This window comes from Cygnus olor, chromosome 12 (assembly GCF_009769625.2).
Source record: "Cygnus olor isolate bCygOlo1 chromosome 12, bCygOlo1.pri.v2, whole genome shotgun sequence".
Classification (NCBI taxonomy): domain Eukaryota; kingdom Metazoa; phylum Chordata; class Aves; order Anseriformes; family Anatidae; genus Cygnus; species Cygnus olor.
In genome coordinates, this window is record NC_049180.1 from 12,719,261 (window position 1) to 12,736,594 (window position 17,334).

At 55.5% G+C, this 17,334-nt stretch overlaps 3 protein-coding genes and 2 non-coding genes across 12 annotated transcripts in view; 3 read left to right on the forward strand and 2 right to left on the reverse strand.

Annotated features, from left to right (window-relative positions):
- Positions 1–424: 424 nt before the first annotated feature.
- On the forward strand, positions 425–5,475 carry LOC121076565 (SNF-related serine/threonine-protein kinase-like). Its single transcript, XM_040570992.1, is given in 9 exon segments — positions 425–1,505; positions 3,269–3,375; positions 3,377–3,411; positions 3,608–3,820; positions 3,944–3,975; positions 3,978–4,045; positions 4,047–4,081; positions 4,168–4,330; positions 4,332–5,475. Coding segments are annotated over 9 exon segments (1,845 nt in total). The 5' UTR covers positions 425–934; the 3' UTR covers positions 4,953–5,475.
- A 226-nt stretch (positions 5,476–5,701) lies between these two features.
- On the reverse strand, positions 5,702–5,774 carry TRNAK-UUU. The gene has a single exon. It is a non-coding gene; the product is annotated as a tRNA-Lys (tRNA).
- A 458-nt stretch (positions 5,775–6,232) lies between these two features.
- Positions 6,233–6,304, forward strand: TRNAH-GUG. The gene has a single exon. It is a non-coding gene; the product is annotated as a tRNA-His (tRNA).
- A 453-nt stretch (positions 6,305–6,757) lies between these two features.
- Positions 6,758–10,565, forward strand: SETD6 (SET domain containing 6, protein lysine methyltransferase). Its single transcript, XM_040570993.1, has 8 exons — positions 6,758–6,888; positions 6,968–7,112; positions 7,336–7,477; positions 7,754–7,948; positions 8,133–8,256; positions 8,695–8,875; positions 9,092–9,234; positions 10,089–10,565. The coding sequence occupies exons 1-8, from the start codon at positions 6,808–6,810 to the stop codon at positions 10,395–10,397; spliced, it is 1,320 nt and encodes a 439-aa protein (XP_040426927.1). The 5' UTR covers positions 6,758–6,807; the 3' UTR covers positions 10,398–10,565.
- Positions 10,566–12,620: 2,055 nt separating this feature from the next.
- The window catches only part of CNOT1 (CCR4-NOT transcription complex subunit 1), a 59,990-nt gene continuing 55,276 nt past the window's right edge, over positions 12,621–17,334 (reverse strand). For all 8 annotated transcript variants that reach the window (XM_040570991.1, XM_040570986.1, XM_040570988.1 and 5 more), the window contains exons 45-49: positions 16,273–16,422; positions 15,029–15,209; positions 14,506–14,638; positions 14,286–14,420; positions 12,621–13,706 (exon numbers count right to left, since the gene is read on the reverse strand). In XM_040570991.1, coding sequence (XP_040426925.1) covers positions 13,628–13,706; positions 14,286–14,420; positions 14,506–14,638; positions 15,029–15,209; positions 16,273–16,422 — 678 coding nt within the window. In that variant the 3' untranslated portion in view covers positions 12,621–13,627. The remainder of the gene's footprint in view (positions 13,707–14,285; positions 14,421–14,505; positions 14,639–15,028; positions 15,210–16,272; positions 16,423–17,334) is intronic.

The window sequence follows — 17,334 nt, forward strand, 5'->3', positions numbered from 1 at the left end:
GGGGCTGGGAGTGGGGTTTTTGGGGGATGCAGGGGGCAGGGAGTGGGGTTTTGGGGGCGTGCAGGGCGCTGAGAGTGGGGTGCTGGGGTGCACAAGCATCTGGGAGTGAGGTTTTGGGGTGCACAAGGGTCTGGGTGTGGGGTGTTGGGGTGTACAGGGTCTGGCAGTGGGGTTTTGTGGTGCCCAGGGAACTGGGAGTGGGGTGTTGGAGTGTGCAGGGGGCTGGGGGAGTGTTGGGGGCCTGGGAGCGGGGTTTTGGGGTGCACATGGGGCTGGGGGGGATGGAGGTTGTGGGGTGTTGGGGTGCTGAGGGCTGGAAGTAGGGTTTTGGGGTGTGCAGAGGACTGGTGGTTGGGATGCCCAGGGTCTTGGGGTTCTGGGGGGGCTGGAGGTGGGGGTGCTGGGGACCAGGGGGATATTGGGGTGCCCAGGTTAGTGAGGTGCTGGAGGCTGGAGGTTGGGATATTGGGTGCTGAAGAACTGGGAGGTTTGGGGTGCTGGGGAATGGGAATTGGTATTGGGGTGACTGGAGGTTGGGGTACTGGGGTGCCCAAGGGGATGGGGACCGGGGGGATACTGGTGTGCCCGGGGTTGGGTGCTGGGGACTAGGAGTGGTGTTACTGGGATGCCCAGGGGACCGGGGTGCTGAGGGTTGGGGGATGTTGGGGTGCCTGGGGTCGGGGGGTGCTGAGGGCCTGGAATTTGGGGGTGTCAGGGTGCTGGGGATGTGGAGGTTGGGGTGCCCGAGGTGCTGGGGACCTGGAGGTAAGGGGGTTGTCGGGATGCTGGGAGACCGGAGGTGCTGGGGACCAGGGAGATACCGGGGTGCGGCGCCGTCGGTGCTGGGGCGCTGGGGACCCCGGAGGCGGGGGGTGTCCGCTCAGCACCCCCCCTGCCCCGCAGCGCCCCATGCCCGTCCCCGCCTGACGCCGCCATGGCCGAGGGCAAGATCGCGGGGCTGTACGACCTGGAGCGCACGCTGGGCAAGGGGCACTTCGCGGTGGTGAAGCTGGCGCGGCACGTCTTCACCGGGCAGCGCGTGGCCGTCAAGGTGATCGACAAGAGCAAGCTGGCGGGCGAGGCGGCCGGGCAGCTGCTGCAGGAGGTGCGCTGCATGAAGCTGGTGCAGCACCCCAACGTGGTGCGCCTCTACGAGGTCATCGACACCCACTCCAAGCTCTACCTCATCCTGGAGCTGGGCGACGGCGGCGACATGTTCGACCACATCATGCGGCACGAGGGCGGCCTGGCCGAGGGCCGCGCCAAGCACTACTTCGCGCAGATCGTCCACGCCATCTCCTACTGCCACAAGCTGCACGTGGTGCACCGCGACCTCAAGCCCGAGAACGTCGTCTTCTTCCAGGAGCAGGGGGTGGTCAAGCTCACGGACTTTGGCTTCAGCAACCGCTTCCAGCCCGGCAAGATGCTCACCACCAGCTGCGGCTCGCTGGCGTACTCGGCGCCGGAGATCCTGCTCGGGGACGAGTACGACGCGCCGGCCGTCGGTAAGGGCGCAGCGCGCGGGTGACACCCGCCCCGAGCTCGTGCCTCCCTTGTGCGTGCTTATTGCCCTGCCAGGATGTGGTGTGTGGGGTGTGCACGGGCTTGCTCTGCTTGTGCTCCCCTTTCCCGTGGAGTTTTGGGCATCCTCAGGGCCCCGGGGGATAAATCCTGCACTGGGATGCTCGGCCACAGCGAGGGGTGGTGACGGGAGGCAGAGCGAGGCTGAGCCCGGCGCAGCTCCGAGCCGGAGGTGATTCGATGCCGGAAGGAAACCTGCTCGGGATGCTGCTGCCTGCAGCTCGGAAAGTTTCCTCCGCTCGGCCCCCGCCCTGGCGGAGCTTCCTGCCGGGGTTCGGGGCCCGTCCCGGGGCGCGGGGAGGCCCCGCGGGGACAGCGGGGACGTGGGAGGAGAGGCAGGGCTGGGAGCTGCGCCAGCTCCGCTGGAATTTGGGGCAGGAGGATTGAGCAAAACAAAACGCTGGAGCTCTTAAAGGCAACGGCCCGGTTCCAGCACGGAGGGAGAAGTATCCTAAAGTGGAAGCTGGCAGGGCTCAGAGGGGCGGTAGAAACACGAATGCCTAGCTCTGCAGAAGCAAATCAAGCGAGAAAGGCAGCGCAGATGAGAAATTTAAAAATGCAGGCACTTAAGGAGCTGAAGGTATTAGCAGAGAGCCCCGGGCCTGTGCTCAGCATCCTAAAAATAAACGATTCTGCAATAGCAAGAAAATCAGTCTCCGAGCTGCGACGGGGGGCGGGAGCGCTGCACGGGCGCGTTTCTGCAGCGGGTCTGTGTGGCAGTCACAAGGAGGCACGTGAAGATGACTGCTGCGGCTGGCGGCGGGGCTGGCCCCGTCCCTGTCCCCAGAGGAGGGCAGTGAGCCCGTTTGGGCCGGTGCCCGCGCAGCTGGGAGAGCGCAGCTCAGAGCCGCTGCAGCCTGTGAGGCAGCGGGGAGCTCTGGTGGCAGCGCCACCCCGCTTCAGGGACCCCCTCCAGAGGGGCTGGCGCAGCAGATGAGGGCTGTGGGTGCGTGCTGGAGCCCTGACCCTAGGGGACCCGGATGGATCATGGGCACCCAGCGCTGCTCCTCCTGGTGCCTGTGCATGGCTGTCCCCACTGCCCGGCTGGGCAGGTGGCCCACAGGTGGCTCTGAGTGACAGGGACGAGGCCGTGGTGCTGTGATGTGCCCTCGTGAGGGTGCTGTCCTGCGTGGGAGCCCTGGTCCCTGCCGTGGCCGGATCCTGCCACTGCCAGCCAGAACCTTCCTGCTGGGTGTGCTTGGACCAAGACCCCAGGCGGTGGTCTTGGGGCTGTCCGGAGCTGTTGGGGTCATGCAGCCCCTGGTCCCACCTGTCCCCGGTGTCTTTGTGGTGTCCCCTCCAGCACGTCCTGGTGCTGGGATCCATCTGGGACCTGTGTGGTCCATGGCTGAGTTGAGCCAAGTGCAGGTGATGAAAAACAATGACCAGGAGGTGACAGAGCAGGTGGCCTTCACGCACTGACCACCATCTCTTTTGTGAATTCCCTGGGGACCTGCTCAGATGTGGGACGGGCGAGGTCCTTCCCCGCATTGGCGGCGCCTGCCGTGGGGCAGGACCTGGAGCAGTCCCCCTGAGGGGCGCCGTTCCTGCCTGTGCCCTGCTGGAACCTGCTGGGGGGTACCTTGGCTCTCCTTGAGGGTCCTCAGTGAGGCTGGGGACGCCGGCCCGGCCACGGTGGTCACACTGGCTGGGGTTGCTGAACCTCATCCTCATCTTCCTCTTGTAGACATCTGGAGCCTGGGCGTCATCCTCTACATGCTGGTGTGCGGGCAGCCGCCCTTCCAGGAGGCCAACGACAGCGAGACGCTCACCATGATCATGGACTGCCGCTACAACCGTGCCCCCACACGTGTCGGCGCAGTGCTCCGAGTAGGCATCTCTCCCCACTGGCCCTGTGTAACCCCGGGGCGGGTGCCCCCGTCCCTGTGGGTGCCCCGTCCCCATGGGTGTCCCTGTGGGAGCCCTGTCCATCCCCCTGGGTGCCCCAGGATTGGGTTGGGGATGGGGGAAAGCTCCCGGCTGTGCTCTGATGGAGGTTCCCGGTGTCGCTCCCTTCCCCGGGCAGTCTCATCTCCAGGATGCTGCAGCGGGACCCCCGGCAGCGAGCCTCCCTGGAGCAGATCGAGGGCCACGCGTGGCTGCAGGGGGTGGACCCGTCCCCCGCCAGCCGCTCCCTGCTGCCCCTCACCTCGCACAAGCGCGTGTCCCGGGAGGAGCACGAGATCATCATCCAGGCCATGACGTGCGGGCACATCGCCGATCGGGACACCATCCAGGAGTGAGTGTCGGGCGCGTCCGTGGCCGGGAGAGCGCGCTGGGGAAAGAGGTTGGAGACCCCGAGGGTCGCTCCTGGGAGCGCGTCCCTCAGGCGCTGACGCTCGCCCCTCCCCGTGTCGCGCAGGGCGCTGGAGGCCGACCGCTACAACCACATCACGCCACCTACTTCTTGCTGGCGGAGAGGATGCTGCGGGAGAAGCAGGAGGAGCAGGGCCGCCGCCGGAGCCCTCCTCTACGACCTGGCCAAGCAGGTGCAGAGCAGGTGAGCCCTCGCCGCCCCCTGCCACCCCCAGCCCCATGCACAGTGTCAGGCTGGGCGCTGACTCCTCCGCTCCTCCCCGCTCTCAGGACTGACCTCTCGGACGCGTTCAGCCCCGTGGATGGCACCGGTGGCCTTCAGCCCTTCACAGAGGTGCTTGGCAGCCCCCAGCCACCCTCGCTGTCTGCCTGTGGGGACAGCAGTGACAGCAGCCGCGGTGTCCGCCAGCCCCCCCGGGTGCTGCTGAAGGCCCCCCGCCATCGACACCACCATCACCAAGAGCGCCCCAGCCCTGCAGCAGATCTGCGAGGAGGAGGAGGAAGAGGAGGAGGAGGAGGGCAGGCCCGCCGTGTTGGAGAGGAAGAGCAGCTCGCTGAACCAGGAGCAGATGCGAGATTTCCTCCGCGCCGGGGCCCGCCGGCTGTCGTGCCGTGGGGAGGTGCTGGGCCGGGGGTCCGAGCCGGGGGGCTGGGGTGGGCGCCCGGGTGCCATCGGAGGTGGGCGAGGAGCCCCGGGGCCCCTGGAGATGCGGGGGGACAGCACCATGTCCCCCAAGGAGAGGGAGGGCATGGGGCGCCCCCAGGAAAGGGGGCCTGTCCTGCCACCATCCCCAGACGCCACGGACAAATGCCAGGGGCCAGGCAGCCCCCGCGGCCATGCCGGGCGGCCAGTGGAGACCTCGGGCCCAGGGGGCACCGAGGTGGGCGCGGAGAATGTGATAAAGCTGGACCCGGGTAAGGGCAAGAGCGGCAGCCTGAGGGACCGGATCCTGCAGTTCCCGCTGTGCGAGAAAGCCCTGGCCTTCAAGATCCGTCCCAGCTCCAAGGAGAGCCTCCTGTCCCTGGGGCAGTTCAACTGCTGCCATGTCATTTAGCCCCGGGCATGGGCTGTGTCCCCCTGCAGCCCCCGGTGCTGGTGGGTGCAGGGCTGCTGCACTGCTTCCACCCCACTCACCCCCATCACCCCCAGCGGCCACCTCCCTGCCGCGGGGCTGGCTGGGCACGGGGGGGCTGGGCTGGGGTCCCTGCCCTCCCCGCTGCCCCCAGCACCCCTACCCCGGGCTCAGGGACGGGTGGACAATGACATTTTTTTAACTACTAGAAATAATTTTTTTAAATAGTCTATTTTAATGTAATTAAATAAAGATTGCTATATCCCCCCCTCGCCCCCCCCCCAGCAATTCTGGGACTGTGGCCCCAGGGCCAGGCTGTCCTGCCTGCACCCCCAGCCTGTTCCTCCCCCCCCCCAGATGCGCTTCCTATTTATTACCTCTTTGTTTTCTTGCTGGCAAGAAATGAATGACAAGTGAGGCGGGCGCTCAGCCCGCTGTGTGCTGAAGGGATCGGAGCCGCTGGGAAGCAAAGTTCATCGGTCCAATAAACCATGCTTCGGGTTTGAAGTGGTTGCCTCTTCTCTCTGGGCGGGGGGGGGTCTCCAAGTGGGGTATTATAGGACGAGGAGATTATGGTGTGGGTTGGGCAGGGGATGGACAGACAGACCAGCAGGCAGACCCCATGTCCATGGGAAAAGAGGCAGCAGAGGGTGCCTGGGGCAGGCTGCAGCCCCTACAGGGCCATCCCAGCGCTCGGGCTCCCCTTGCTCACACCTAAATGATAAAGCTTTCGCCTGAACAGGGGCTTGAACCCTGGACCCTCAGATTAAAAGTCTGATGCTCTCCCAACTGAGCTATCCAGGCTCACATTTGGGATTTTGGGTGATGCTCAGAACAGCCTGGTGAGACCCCCCCCCCCCCCCCCCCCCCCCCCCCCCCCCCCCATGTCCCTGTGCCACCAGGGGGATGAGATGGGGACTTGCTGCTACCACCAGGCTGACCCCAGAGCCCCTCTCCCTGCCCCTGCCCCTTCCCCAGGACGCTCGGCCCTGGGCAGGGAAGGGGCAGCATCCCATGGGGCAGCTCCAGTCCGTGCGGGGCTGGCTGAAGGCAGGACGGGCAGCGCCTGACCTGGGGGAGAGATGAGGCTGGGGACTGGGCACGTCCCGGGACACACTGCGAAGGCCCAGCGCGGCCTCCTCCAGCTCTGCCCCTTCTCCTGGCACCGCGGGATGCCCGAGGGCAGCCGTGGATCCTCTGAGGGAGGCAGGGGGGGAGCAGGGCCCGAGGCAAGGCCCGGAGCGCACGGCCTCTGCCGCGCTGCTGTGATCGTATAGTGGTCAGTACTCTGCGCTGTGGCCGCAGCGACCTCGGTTCGACTCCGAGTCACAGCAATGGTTTTGCAGAGATGTGGCGCAGTGCCACGTCGCCCGTTTTGCTCTCCAAAATGTTCCCCTCTGCGCCCCCGGCTGGGTGCTGGGCCCAGCACCGGGCTCCCCGGGACGGGGAGGACGTGGGGAGCCCAGGGAAGGGGCGTGAGGTGCTGGAGGGCCCGGAGCCTGCCTGCAATTAGGGAGGGGAGGCCATGAAGGAGGCCGTGAGGGGAGGCTGTGAGGGGAGTCCATGAGGGCCAGGAGCCAGGCCCCTCAGCGGGGACACAGCAGCCGGGGCCCCCTCCATGGCCGCGTGCTCTCTTTTTGGGGTAACCCCCATCACGATGCTCCGGGGGAGCAGCCCCGCGGGCAGGCTCTGCGCCCCGTCTCCTTAACCAGCAGCGCGCTAATTGCCTCCCTGAGGAGATTTTAGCGGGGGGGGAGGCGCTGTGAGGAGGCGGCGTTCCCGCCCCGCCGCCCTTTCGGTCCCTCGGCAGCCACCGTCCCGGGCTGGCGGCAGCGAGATGGCGGCGGGCGGCGGCGGCGACCCTGCGGCGGCCTTCGTGGCGTGGTGCGGGGCGGCCGGCGTGCGGCTCAGCCCCAAGGTGGGGCCGGGGAGGGGCGGGGGGGGGCACACAGCGGGTCCCCCCCCCCCTCCCGCTGACGGGCAGCCTCTCGCCGCAGGTGCGCCTCAGCAGGCAGGGCACGGTGTCCGGGTACGGGCTGGTGGCCGGCGAGGAGCTGGCGGCGGGCGAGCTGCTGGTGGCCGTGCCGCGCCCCGCGCTGCTCTCCCAGCACACCTGCGGCATCCGCGGCCTGCTGCGGGACGGTGAGCGTCGGGGGGGGGGTGCGGGGTCCCCCTGCCTGCCGGGGGGGCTGCTGGTCCTGCCCCAGCCCTGCCCCAGCCCTGCCAGCAGCAGCAGCCCCCCCGGCTTCCGGGCAGGGGCTGAGGCCGCCTCTGGGGTGGCTTATGTTCAGAGCGAACGGGTAAAATCTGCCCTTAACCTGCTTTTATTTATTTGTTTTTTCCTCCATCACCTCTCGGTCCGTAGCCCAGGACTCTCTGCAGAGCCAATCCGGGTGGGTGCCCCTCCTGCTGGCCCTGCTCTACGAGTACACGGCCAGCACCTCCCCGTGGCGGCCCTATTTTGCCCTCTGGGAGGACTTCAAGAGCTTGGATCACCCCATGTTCTGGTAAGGGGGTGCGGGGGGCTGCGGGGTGGCCACAGGGGACAGCTGCACCCCAATGCAGTGACGGAGCTGCTGCCCTGGAGGCTTGGGGATGGAGCCGCTGCTAGGCGGCTCCATCAGTCCTCTGCCTCCATTCAGTTCTCTTGTCAGCCTGAGGGACCCTCCCAGGCCCTACCTGCAGCAGCAGTCAGCAATCCAGAGAGCAGGGGGAAGCTCAGATTCTGAAGGAAGGAGTTTTACAGACCCTTCTCGCTGAAGCTGCTGGTTTCTTTGCACCAGGCCTGAAGAAGAAAGGACAAGGCTGCTGCAGGGCACAGGCATCCCAGAAGCAGTAGACAAGGACCTGGCTAACATCCACCTGGAGTACAGCTCCATCATCCTGCCTTTCATGCAGGCCCACCCCGACATTTTTGACCCCAAGGTGCACACGCTGGAGTTGTACAAGCAGCTGGTGGCCTTTGTCATGGCTTACAGGTGAGAAGGGAGGGCTTTGCTCTCACGGACGGGAGACAAAAGGCAAGTTGTAGGATGAAGGGATGGTGGAATGATCACAGACTGCGTTATTTAAAAGGCTGCAATTGCATGGGAGTGCAACAGTAAGCTGAATCCCTCTGTTGCAAGACTTAAAACAGTCCTGTCTTCATCTCCCTTGTCTTAGTTTTCAGGAACCTTTGGAGGAGGAAGACGAAGATGAGAAGGGACCTAATCCTCCCATGATGGTACCTGTAGCAGATATTTTGAATCATGTGGCCAACCACAACGCCAACCTGGAATATGCTCCCGTAAGTGCAAAGCCGTTGTGCCAGGCACCATCCCGGAGTTGAGCCCCTGTACCTGCAAGGCTGACTCTCCGACTCCACAGCAGCACTACTTACCTGCCAGGGCAGCTCGCTCAGTAACAGGAAGCTATTTTGCTCGACCCATGCAGCTGCTGCTTGCTTTGCCTTAGCCAGGACAAACTTAGGGTCAGCTGAGCCTCTCTGAAGACGCTTCTGCTGTAGGACAGGATGTGAAGCTTGTTTTTCTTGTTGCCTGCTATTGTGCACACAAGGTAGCTTTTTCCATAGGATTATATGTAAGGGATTGCACATACCTGAATCATGTTCCTGGGAACATCTCTGCTGAGGGAAAACTCAACACCCCTGCTCCAAGAACCACCCTGTTTATGACTGGTAGCATTGCCACAGCTGCCTTAGAGCCTCTGCCCTCTCTGCTTGCAGAAGTGTTTACGAATGGTTACAACACGGCCCATCAGCAAAGGACAAGAGATCTTCAACACCTACGGGCAGATGGCCAACTGGCAGCTCCTGCACATGTACGGCTTCGCAGAGCCATATCCTGGCAACACCAACGACACGGCCGACATCCAGATGGTGACAGTGCGCAAGGCAGCGATGCAGCGTGAGCAGCCATGGGGGGGAAGGGATGGAGTAGGGGTGGCTCCTGTTAAATAGTGATGTAATGAAACTGGGCTCAAGGATAAAGGGAAAATAAGGCTGTTCCATAGCATTTCAAGTGCTGGGGCTGTGCCTTTTTTTCTGCCTCCTGTTTCCCCTTCCCCACTCACCACTACTGCAAAGTGAGTTGGCTGTTGCAGCTCTGTTGCCTTCCAAACAGGTGCCAAAAATGAAGCACAGCAGCAACTGGTCTCAGAGCAGTGGGACTTCTTGTGCCAGCTGGAGATGGTGGGGGAGGAAGGCGCCTTCGTGCTTGGCTGGGATGAGGTGCTGACAGAGGAAGAGCTGTCTGTGACCCTCAAGGTAAGCAACGCTACGTGGTTACCAGGTGGTCAGAGCTACGCTGGGAACACCACGGACATTGCAGCTGTTTGAACAGCATGCGAAATGGTGAAATGAAGGCAGACAAGCATGGGAAGGGATTTTGGTCCTAATAGTCTATGGGAAAAGAATTTGCAGGTGGCTTTGCGCTGTTTCACATGTCTCTGAGTTAGAGATAATGAGGAAATAAACAGTAGAAACAAAAACTTGAGCAAGGTAGAGATAAATTAACTTGGCTACAGTGTTAAAGATGAGCTTTGGGCAGTGGCCAATTGCTGGCTGGCTCGAGGCTGGTGTCTGAGGGTCTCTGACCAATTGTATGACCAATTCGGGCACGTGGGGCTACGGGGAAAGTATATGTAGTGGAGAAAAATGGCAATAAAGGCCTCCTGTTCAAGAGCCATCAGGAGTCTGTGTCTTTCATCCCTTCAATAGTCCTGTGTGGGAAGTGGTAAGGGTGTAGCTGCCCAGCTGCCAGGCTTCCCATGGCTCTGTTACTGTCCTTCCTTGGACCAGCCACCTGCATTTACTTGTATGCTGCCCTCAAGCAGCTCTGTAGGGTTGTTAACTTTGTAGGCAGCAGCTGAGATTTCCTATTTGAAAGCTCTTCTAATCATGGAATCATAAAGTGGCTTTGGTTGGAAGGGACCTTAAAGATGATCTGGTTCCAAGCCCCCTGCCATGGGCAGGGCTGCTATCTAAGCTGGTTTTACTTGTACTGCAGCCGAGGAACAATTCACCTGCTCCCTGTGGCCTTAAGACTGCAGTTCCCTAGGGAGGAAAGCCTGATACACTCACAGTGCCAGTGACATGTCTCTCTGCCTGCGTCATTTCAGGTGCTGTGCATGTCAGAAGAAGAATTCAAGGAGTATAAGGAACAAGATGGCTGGGAAGACGACAGTGAGGAAGAGGAAAGCTCCACCCTTTCTAACGAAGCTCTCTCCAGACTTAAAACCCCTTGCAAGAAGCTCCTTTATGACAGTGTGCTGCTGACCCTGGAATCCTACGGGTCAGACCTGAAAGCAGACCAGGACTTGCTAAAAAAGGAAGCTTATGAGAAACTGAGTCGAAGGGAGCAGCAAGCTTTGCATGTACGCTATGGACAGAAAAGGATCTTGCATCAGCTGCTAGAGCTGGTACGCTAAAAGCCTCACTGCCCGGAACTGTGCTCGTAGAGGGAAGGTCAGCCTTCAGCCTTCCCTTCTACAGCAGTGAGAATGGATGCCAAGATTGAATACGGACACACTTGTTCCTCACGGTTTGTGGCTTTTCAGCTACCTCTACATAAAGATAAAAAAATTCTTGCACAACAATAGCATTGTTGGGCGGCCTTATCTTACAGGGAAAGCTCTGGAGCACAACTACTGCCTTTTTCTGGAGGACTTAAAATCCAGATCTTATGGTTGCTTAAGGAAGACAGACATACACCGTCATAATAAAAAAAGTGGGTTCCCTCATTTAGCATCCCATGTTTAAGGCAAGAACCGAGCCATGTCCAGATGAACAGGGCAGAAAGAAATCTAGCTGGTAAGTTCAGAGTAGGGATGCTAACAAACAACTCTTCATACATAGTTTCTTAACGCTGAGCATTTTACAAGTATAAGCCCATCCATCTCTGTTTCTTATATAGGCTCAGTATGGCACAATGTTTGCTTCTACCTCTGTAGAAGGCTCTTCTGTAAGGGCTTGAGAAGACCCCATGTAGGAGGGTCACAGGTCTGCAGCTGCTGTAGGTTAAGCATTTGATACCCGCACTCCAGTTGATACAGTCCCTGAGGCTCAGGCCCTGCTCTGAGAGAACATTTCTTACCCAGTGCAGTCTACTTCTGCAGAGTGCAAAGCCCCAGCTAGAAGAGATCTTTGCTGCTGCTGTTACTGCAAACCAGCAAACCCCAGACTGTATGCCCAGGTATAAAGGTCAGCTACAGCCCTAACTGCGCTGCTGGGGGCCAAGGTGCTTTAACATTACCCAGGGTGCTTCCCCCCACCCTTTTACAGTGGTGCAACATAATGGCTGTTCACAGTCCCAGGCTTGGCTCTTCCTACAGCAGGCTACACTTCAAACTAGGCACACAGCGAATAGAAAGCCTTAATTTCGTCAACATGAGTACATTCTACCCAGGGCCTCTGCTGGCAAGGACCCTGGTAACCCCTGTGGAGTGACACCACGGGTATTTGACAGTACCAGCTGCAGGATCCTTACCTGGTAAGAGAGGATATGAGATGTAGTTGCCTCTATCCTACCGCCTGTAGGTAGGTAATTAACTTTCTGTAATGCAGGTTGGGATCTTGGCCGAGTCCGCTCTACCTTCCACTCTTTTACTCCAGCCTAACAGTTCCTAAGGCCGGAAGGGAACTAGCCGTGTACAGCAGCATTAGTACAGAACCAGAGAGACCTTTGAGCTTTAGCACAGCCAGTGTTAGGAGCCAGCAGGACAAGCCAAGAAGCTCTACATATGGTTTACTGAAGTTAAATGGCAGAGAAACCCCACCAAATTTGGGCCGAAACTGGTTACTGATAATCACTGTATTCTAACCAGGAGGGGAGAACAAGCTAGGAGTTTCAATACTGTAAAATAAAATGATTCCAACTTTAAAATGCCCAATTTCAGCACAACTGCTGACCTGCCAAACAAAGGCCAGGGAAGTGTAGGAACTGGTAAGCAACTACTCCTTTAAGTTCTTGAGCCACAGTCCACCAGCATGTTTGGCTCCGCGGTCCCTTGGATGTAATTTTCTCGCTGTGCAGCAGAAGCACAGACAGGGAGAATCCCCTAAAGCTCAGCAGGGAATCCTGACCTCTCCACCCATGCAACAGGAGGCAACCAGTTTTAACTAGAAGTGTTGTGTAAAGAAGGAAGCAGTGAATCCCTTTTCATAGTACCTGCTAGGTTGTATGGTACAGGCTAGAGGAACATTAGCAGAGTATTAGCAGTGCTAAAGCTACCTATTCTTACAGGTTAACCTAGCTAACTAGCAAGCTTGCACAGATGCCTGCTGAAAGGAGCATGTTATCAGTAAGCAAATAATTAGAAATTAAGCTGGTGTGCTACCTTTGCTCTGTGTCCCTCCACTGCAGTCTCCTTTCCAGCCCAACTTTGTCAGAAACAAACTGTTCGTGAACTACAGCATCTCCATCTCCACACAACTATTGCACCCTTCCCTTTTGCACTTCAAAACAAGGCCTTATCTATGCGTAAGATTTTCCCTCTCGCCTCAGTCTTAGAAGCAAACCCAGTTACTCTTGCTAGGCACTGTCCGAAATACACTGGAAAGTTGCAAATTTTGGATGGGTGGAAACAGACTTTGAAAGACATCAACTGGCCATGTAGGATGGAACTGGAGAGAATAAGCACAGGGGCACGTGCTGCATGTCATGACTTTAATGTGTAACTACAGTATGCATACATACAAGAAGTGGGAGAACTAAAGCCCAAGAACTAGAAAGGCTACAAAATACAACACATGGACCAATACTTTACAAAACATTCAAAATCCTTACAAAATGGGCTGTATTGGTCCTTTTTTCTTTGCTTTTGTTTTTTTTTTTGCATGTTTTTTTTTTTTTTAAACAAACTTATACTGTGTGGTCACAGGGTAGGGAAAGGTCTAGATTTATTCCCCCCCCCTCCAAAATTTACAAGTGTCAGGAGGAAAAAAAAAAAAGCTATAGGCCTGGTCTCTGGTTTCTTTACTAAAAACAGCTGACCCTCTCCCAAAGGGCCTGAGGTGTGTCTTCTCCAACAGAAAGGAGGCGTTCTCTGACTGCCACTCCACTTGCTGTCTGTCAGCATTTGATGGGGGTGGGGGGAAAAGAAAAGCTGAACCTCAAATCCCTCCCTCACCCCTCCCCCTACTCCATAATATTCCCATATTCCAAACATATCTGCCTTTTTTGTAAAACAACTTAGTGATTTAAAGGTCCCCCATCCACATAAAGAAAAAATAAGTTACATAATAATATAACTGGCTTTTCAATATTCTTTGGGAGTCTGGGAATGTCAGGACAAGGAGGTCTGCCCCAGACAAGTGCTTGGCATCAGCAGCTGCCCCTTTATTACAAGCTGGACAGGCACCAGTTACCCACCTGCCTTTTACACAATTTGCACAAACCCAAAAGTCCAGACAAACGTTTCTGTTCCTTGTATTTACACTAGTTCAAAATGATATTCACAGCATCTTCTGAATTTTGGCCAAAAGTCAAAAACTTGTTTCAAACTTTGGAACGTGCCCACACAGACTTTCACCCAGGATCTGTTGCATGTACCCAATCGAGGGAGCTGGGAAGGTCGGGAAGAGCCTTACGGATTCTTCTGTCGGTCGATGGGACGGGGACCTCCAGGCCGGCACGCTTACCACACGAGATGCAGCACACCTAACTGGCACCCGTCCCTTCCATCACTTGCTGAGCCTGCTTCTGCCCCATGCAGCACTGTGCAACCGACTGGAACAACCTGAGCACAGAAGCAGAGCATCATTAGCTGTGTGAAGGGTACTCGCCACCTGCGATCTGACACACTGCCATGTCCATCGCTGTAGGTGCGCAAACTCACACTGCATGTGAATTAGCAAGCCCTGACCAGGGCAAAGGGGCCAGGATCTGATCTCCAGTGCTACTACATCACGGAAATGCAATGCTCTCAGCTCAGTCCCCATTAGGATACCAAGAAACAGTGTTTGAACAGTGCTGGTGTTATATAGCAGGCTGCTCTGAACCCTCTGTACTGAGGCTGGCAGCAGCCCTGTTCCCAGTTCCACAATCTTTTAAAAGCATCTCCAATGTCTCCTCCCTTTGCAACCTAAAACTTCACTGTGGAACAAACTTCCACACACACAGGACAAGAAAAATTAGGCATCTCTCACAGTAGCCTGACTTGACTTCCAGTAATCCCTTTGCATTCTGCTCTCAGGTTGCATTTCCTCCTATTATGGCAGCAAACAGTGCTTCCACTACAAAACACCAGAAGCTCGAGGTACAACTCGGCCTCTGCTTCAGATATATTGTTTTAGTCATGTTGTTAAGTTATACTCACTTCTCAATTTCTGGAGCACAGTGAACAAACTCATGGTTCCAGAATTTAAACGCTGGATTTTTTATCAGCTCAATGAAAGTAATAAGGAGACCCCAGGGATGAGGCCTATTTACAATCAGTCGTTCCAAGAGAACCCTGGAGTCCAAAAATAAGAACAATTAGACCAAGAAAAAACTGAAATACACAGGGAAGGAAAGCGAGAAGCTGAATTCCCTCTCACCTAGTGATCTGCTCCTGGATAGCCTCAGTGTTGGCCTCTGCAAACAGGTAAAGCATGGTGCAACTGAAGTAGTGGGTGTGACTGTTGGGATATCGCAGCTGGTTGGCGATTGCGTTCAGGAAGAGGTACCGACCTGCAGAGGAGGAACAGCAACTATGGATGGTTTTGCTTACACACCACACACACACACTAAAGAAACAACTCGTATGGGCTTAAGACTGAGGTTTGTGAGCCTGCCCTATACAGATTCAAGAAACAAGAACAACTAAAGAACCCTATCAACCTGCACAGTAAGAATTCACTTCCTCTTCATCAAACTGTTCTCTCATTCCCTTGCACACTTTCAACATTTGGTTTTAATATTGCTCTCATATTCAGAGTTCAGTGTTCCAGTGTTCTAATGTAGCACTACTTACTGTGAATCCACAAGCAGCTATATGAAATCATCTTCTGCATTTCTCCCAGCTCAAGCAAGGTGCTGTTAAATTAGAAATGACATGAACTAAAAGTATTCCCAGCTCACCTTCAGTGTCCAGGTCTACAGCCAAATTCTGGAAGATGTCCATGTGTGCTGAGTGGGTAATGGTGCTCATAGACGGTGTGCTGCCTTTGTTGTGGATGTGCGCAATAGCTTGAGTACCTACGTAGAGCACCAGTGCATTAATCAGCTGGATGTTGTAGCGGTTGCCAGGTTCATTTGATACCTAATAGGAAAGATACAAAAAGCATTAACGTTCTATGTTCCTTCAGTAACCTACGGTACAGCATGTACAACAACAGCCCCCAGATTGCCTTGGTTATACAGAAGACAACATAGTTAGATGCCCACAAATTCAATCTGGCATTTTCCCTTTTGCAATACAGTGGTTATACATTCAAAAGCACCCAAGTGTTGACAGACCTGACGTAGAATTTTTGCACTCCCTACTTGAAAGAACAAGATCTGCTGAAGGCAATCTGAATTCACTAGCCGTGCCACAGACTGCCTCAGACACGCACTGCTTGTGTGAATGCTCAAGCTGGAGCAATTGTCTGAGGAAGTCTGACTTCAGTCTTGAGTTCTGTCATAAGCCTTACCTCATGATGTGCTAAATGCATAGAGTTGGCTAAAAGCTCTGAGCTGGGCTTTAGCTAATTTGTCTTCTCTACACCCCCAAAGCATTATCATGCAGATCCACAGACTTCAAGAACTACTAACCACTTGGAGTAAGAATTTAATTAGTTTCTAAACCAGACTGCAATTGAGTTAAAGAATGCTGAATATCAGACAATGCCTGTGTAAACAGCGCTGGAATCATGTGATGCAAGCCACAGAATTCTTTATCACTCAGTGGTAGGGGACAAAAGCAAGCTTGATACAATCAACTCTGACTACATTCTTCTCTAAGATTTGCAAGGTTGTGCACTAGAAACACGCAGGCAGAAGAGTCAGAGCTTCAGATAACCTCACTATAAGCATTTCGCAGCTCACATAGATAAAAACAACTGCTCTTAAATTAGATCGCTTTAGGGTTGCTAAAGTCAACACTCCTGTTTTCTTAAGTTGCCCCTTGATGAAACTGCTTATCAGACTTAAATAACCCTGCTGGGGGGCTGGGGAAAGAAATACTCAGTGAAGCGCACTTTCAGAGGCTTTTCTACTGTTTGGAACACGTGCTTGCTACACACCGACATAATCCCTGCAAGGAAGGAAGGTGACTCAGCCAACGAGATCATTTGTCTCACACTACTCATTAAATCCAGCATGCTCAGAACCGAGCCACTCACTTGTAAGTTGCTGCGCAAGTCAGACAGAAAAGTAACTGGAGAACGGGTTTTGAGATAGGAATCCAGGTCTTTCTTGAACTGAGGTGGCATCACTCCAGTGAAATTGGTGAGTATTCGTGGAGCAATATTAATTTCACTTAACATGTCCACCTGTTAAGAGGAAAGCCAGTCAGCTAAAGCATAAACAATTCGTAAAGGAACAAATTATAACAACAGGTAAGTGCTATTACATCAACTACTGCTGGTGATAGGTTTTTCCTATGAGCAGTAAGAAGGAAACACTAGACTTTTGCAGATTTCAGAAGTAGCTTGGTCTCTTCAGCATGCAAACTTCTCAGATGACTATCTCAGAAGTGAGAGTGGAAGACAGAAGAATTCAATTGGGAAGGCCATGGGGGAGTTCAGTCACCGCCTTTCAAGTCTCCCTCATCTACACTCAAGATGGTTTGGCAGTTGAAAAAAGTACAAACATCCCTGTCAGTCAAGAATAGCCTTCTTCAGTCTCAACAAGAGCTAGCTGAAGGAGTGTTGCAGCTTCACTCCCATCAGCCTGCATCACTCAAAGACAAAAAACAGGGCAATGTCAAAGCAGTGTGAGAAAGTTCATGCTGCCACAATCATTCCATGATTAGGAGACTGGCGTACGCCCAAACATTTAATTACATTAACACTTCTCAAAATCTCTCCTCATTATGCAAGCAGCTTGCTTCAGAATAGTATTTTATCTCATTATTTTACGATATGACAGCATTTGTTTCTCATTTAAAGAGTACTTCTGATTAGTGCTTGGACACAGTAACTCTTTAACAATTACTGAACTGAACTACAGGCCCCCCACATCCTGCAGAGCATGAAATGTTCAACTCGACATGTGCTGAACAAAACTGAGACAAGAACTATTAGCTGGACTTTCAAAACAAAGCTGCAAAGACTGCTTAAGTAGCCTGTTTTCCAGTGACAAATGAGGTGCTGAAATGATAAAGATGCCCTAGCTCCAAGACCACATGCCAAGTCAGATCTAGGGGCATGAAGTCAGTCTCCTTTCAGAAAGGGAAAAGCCCC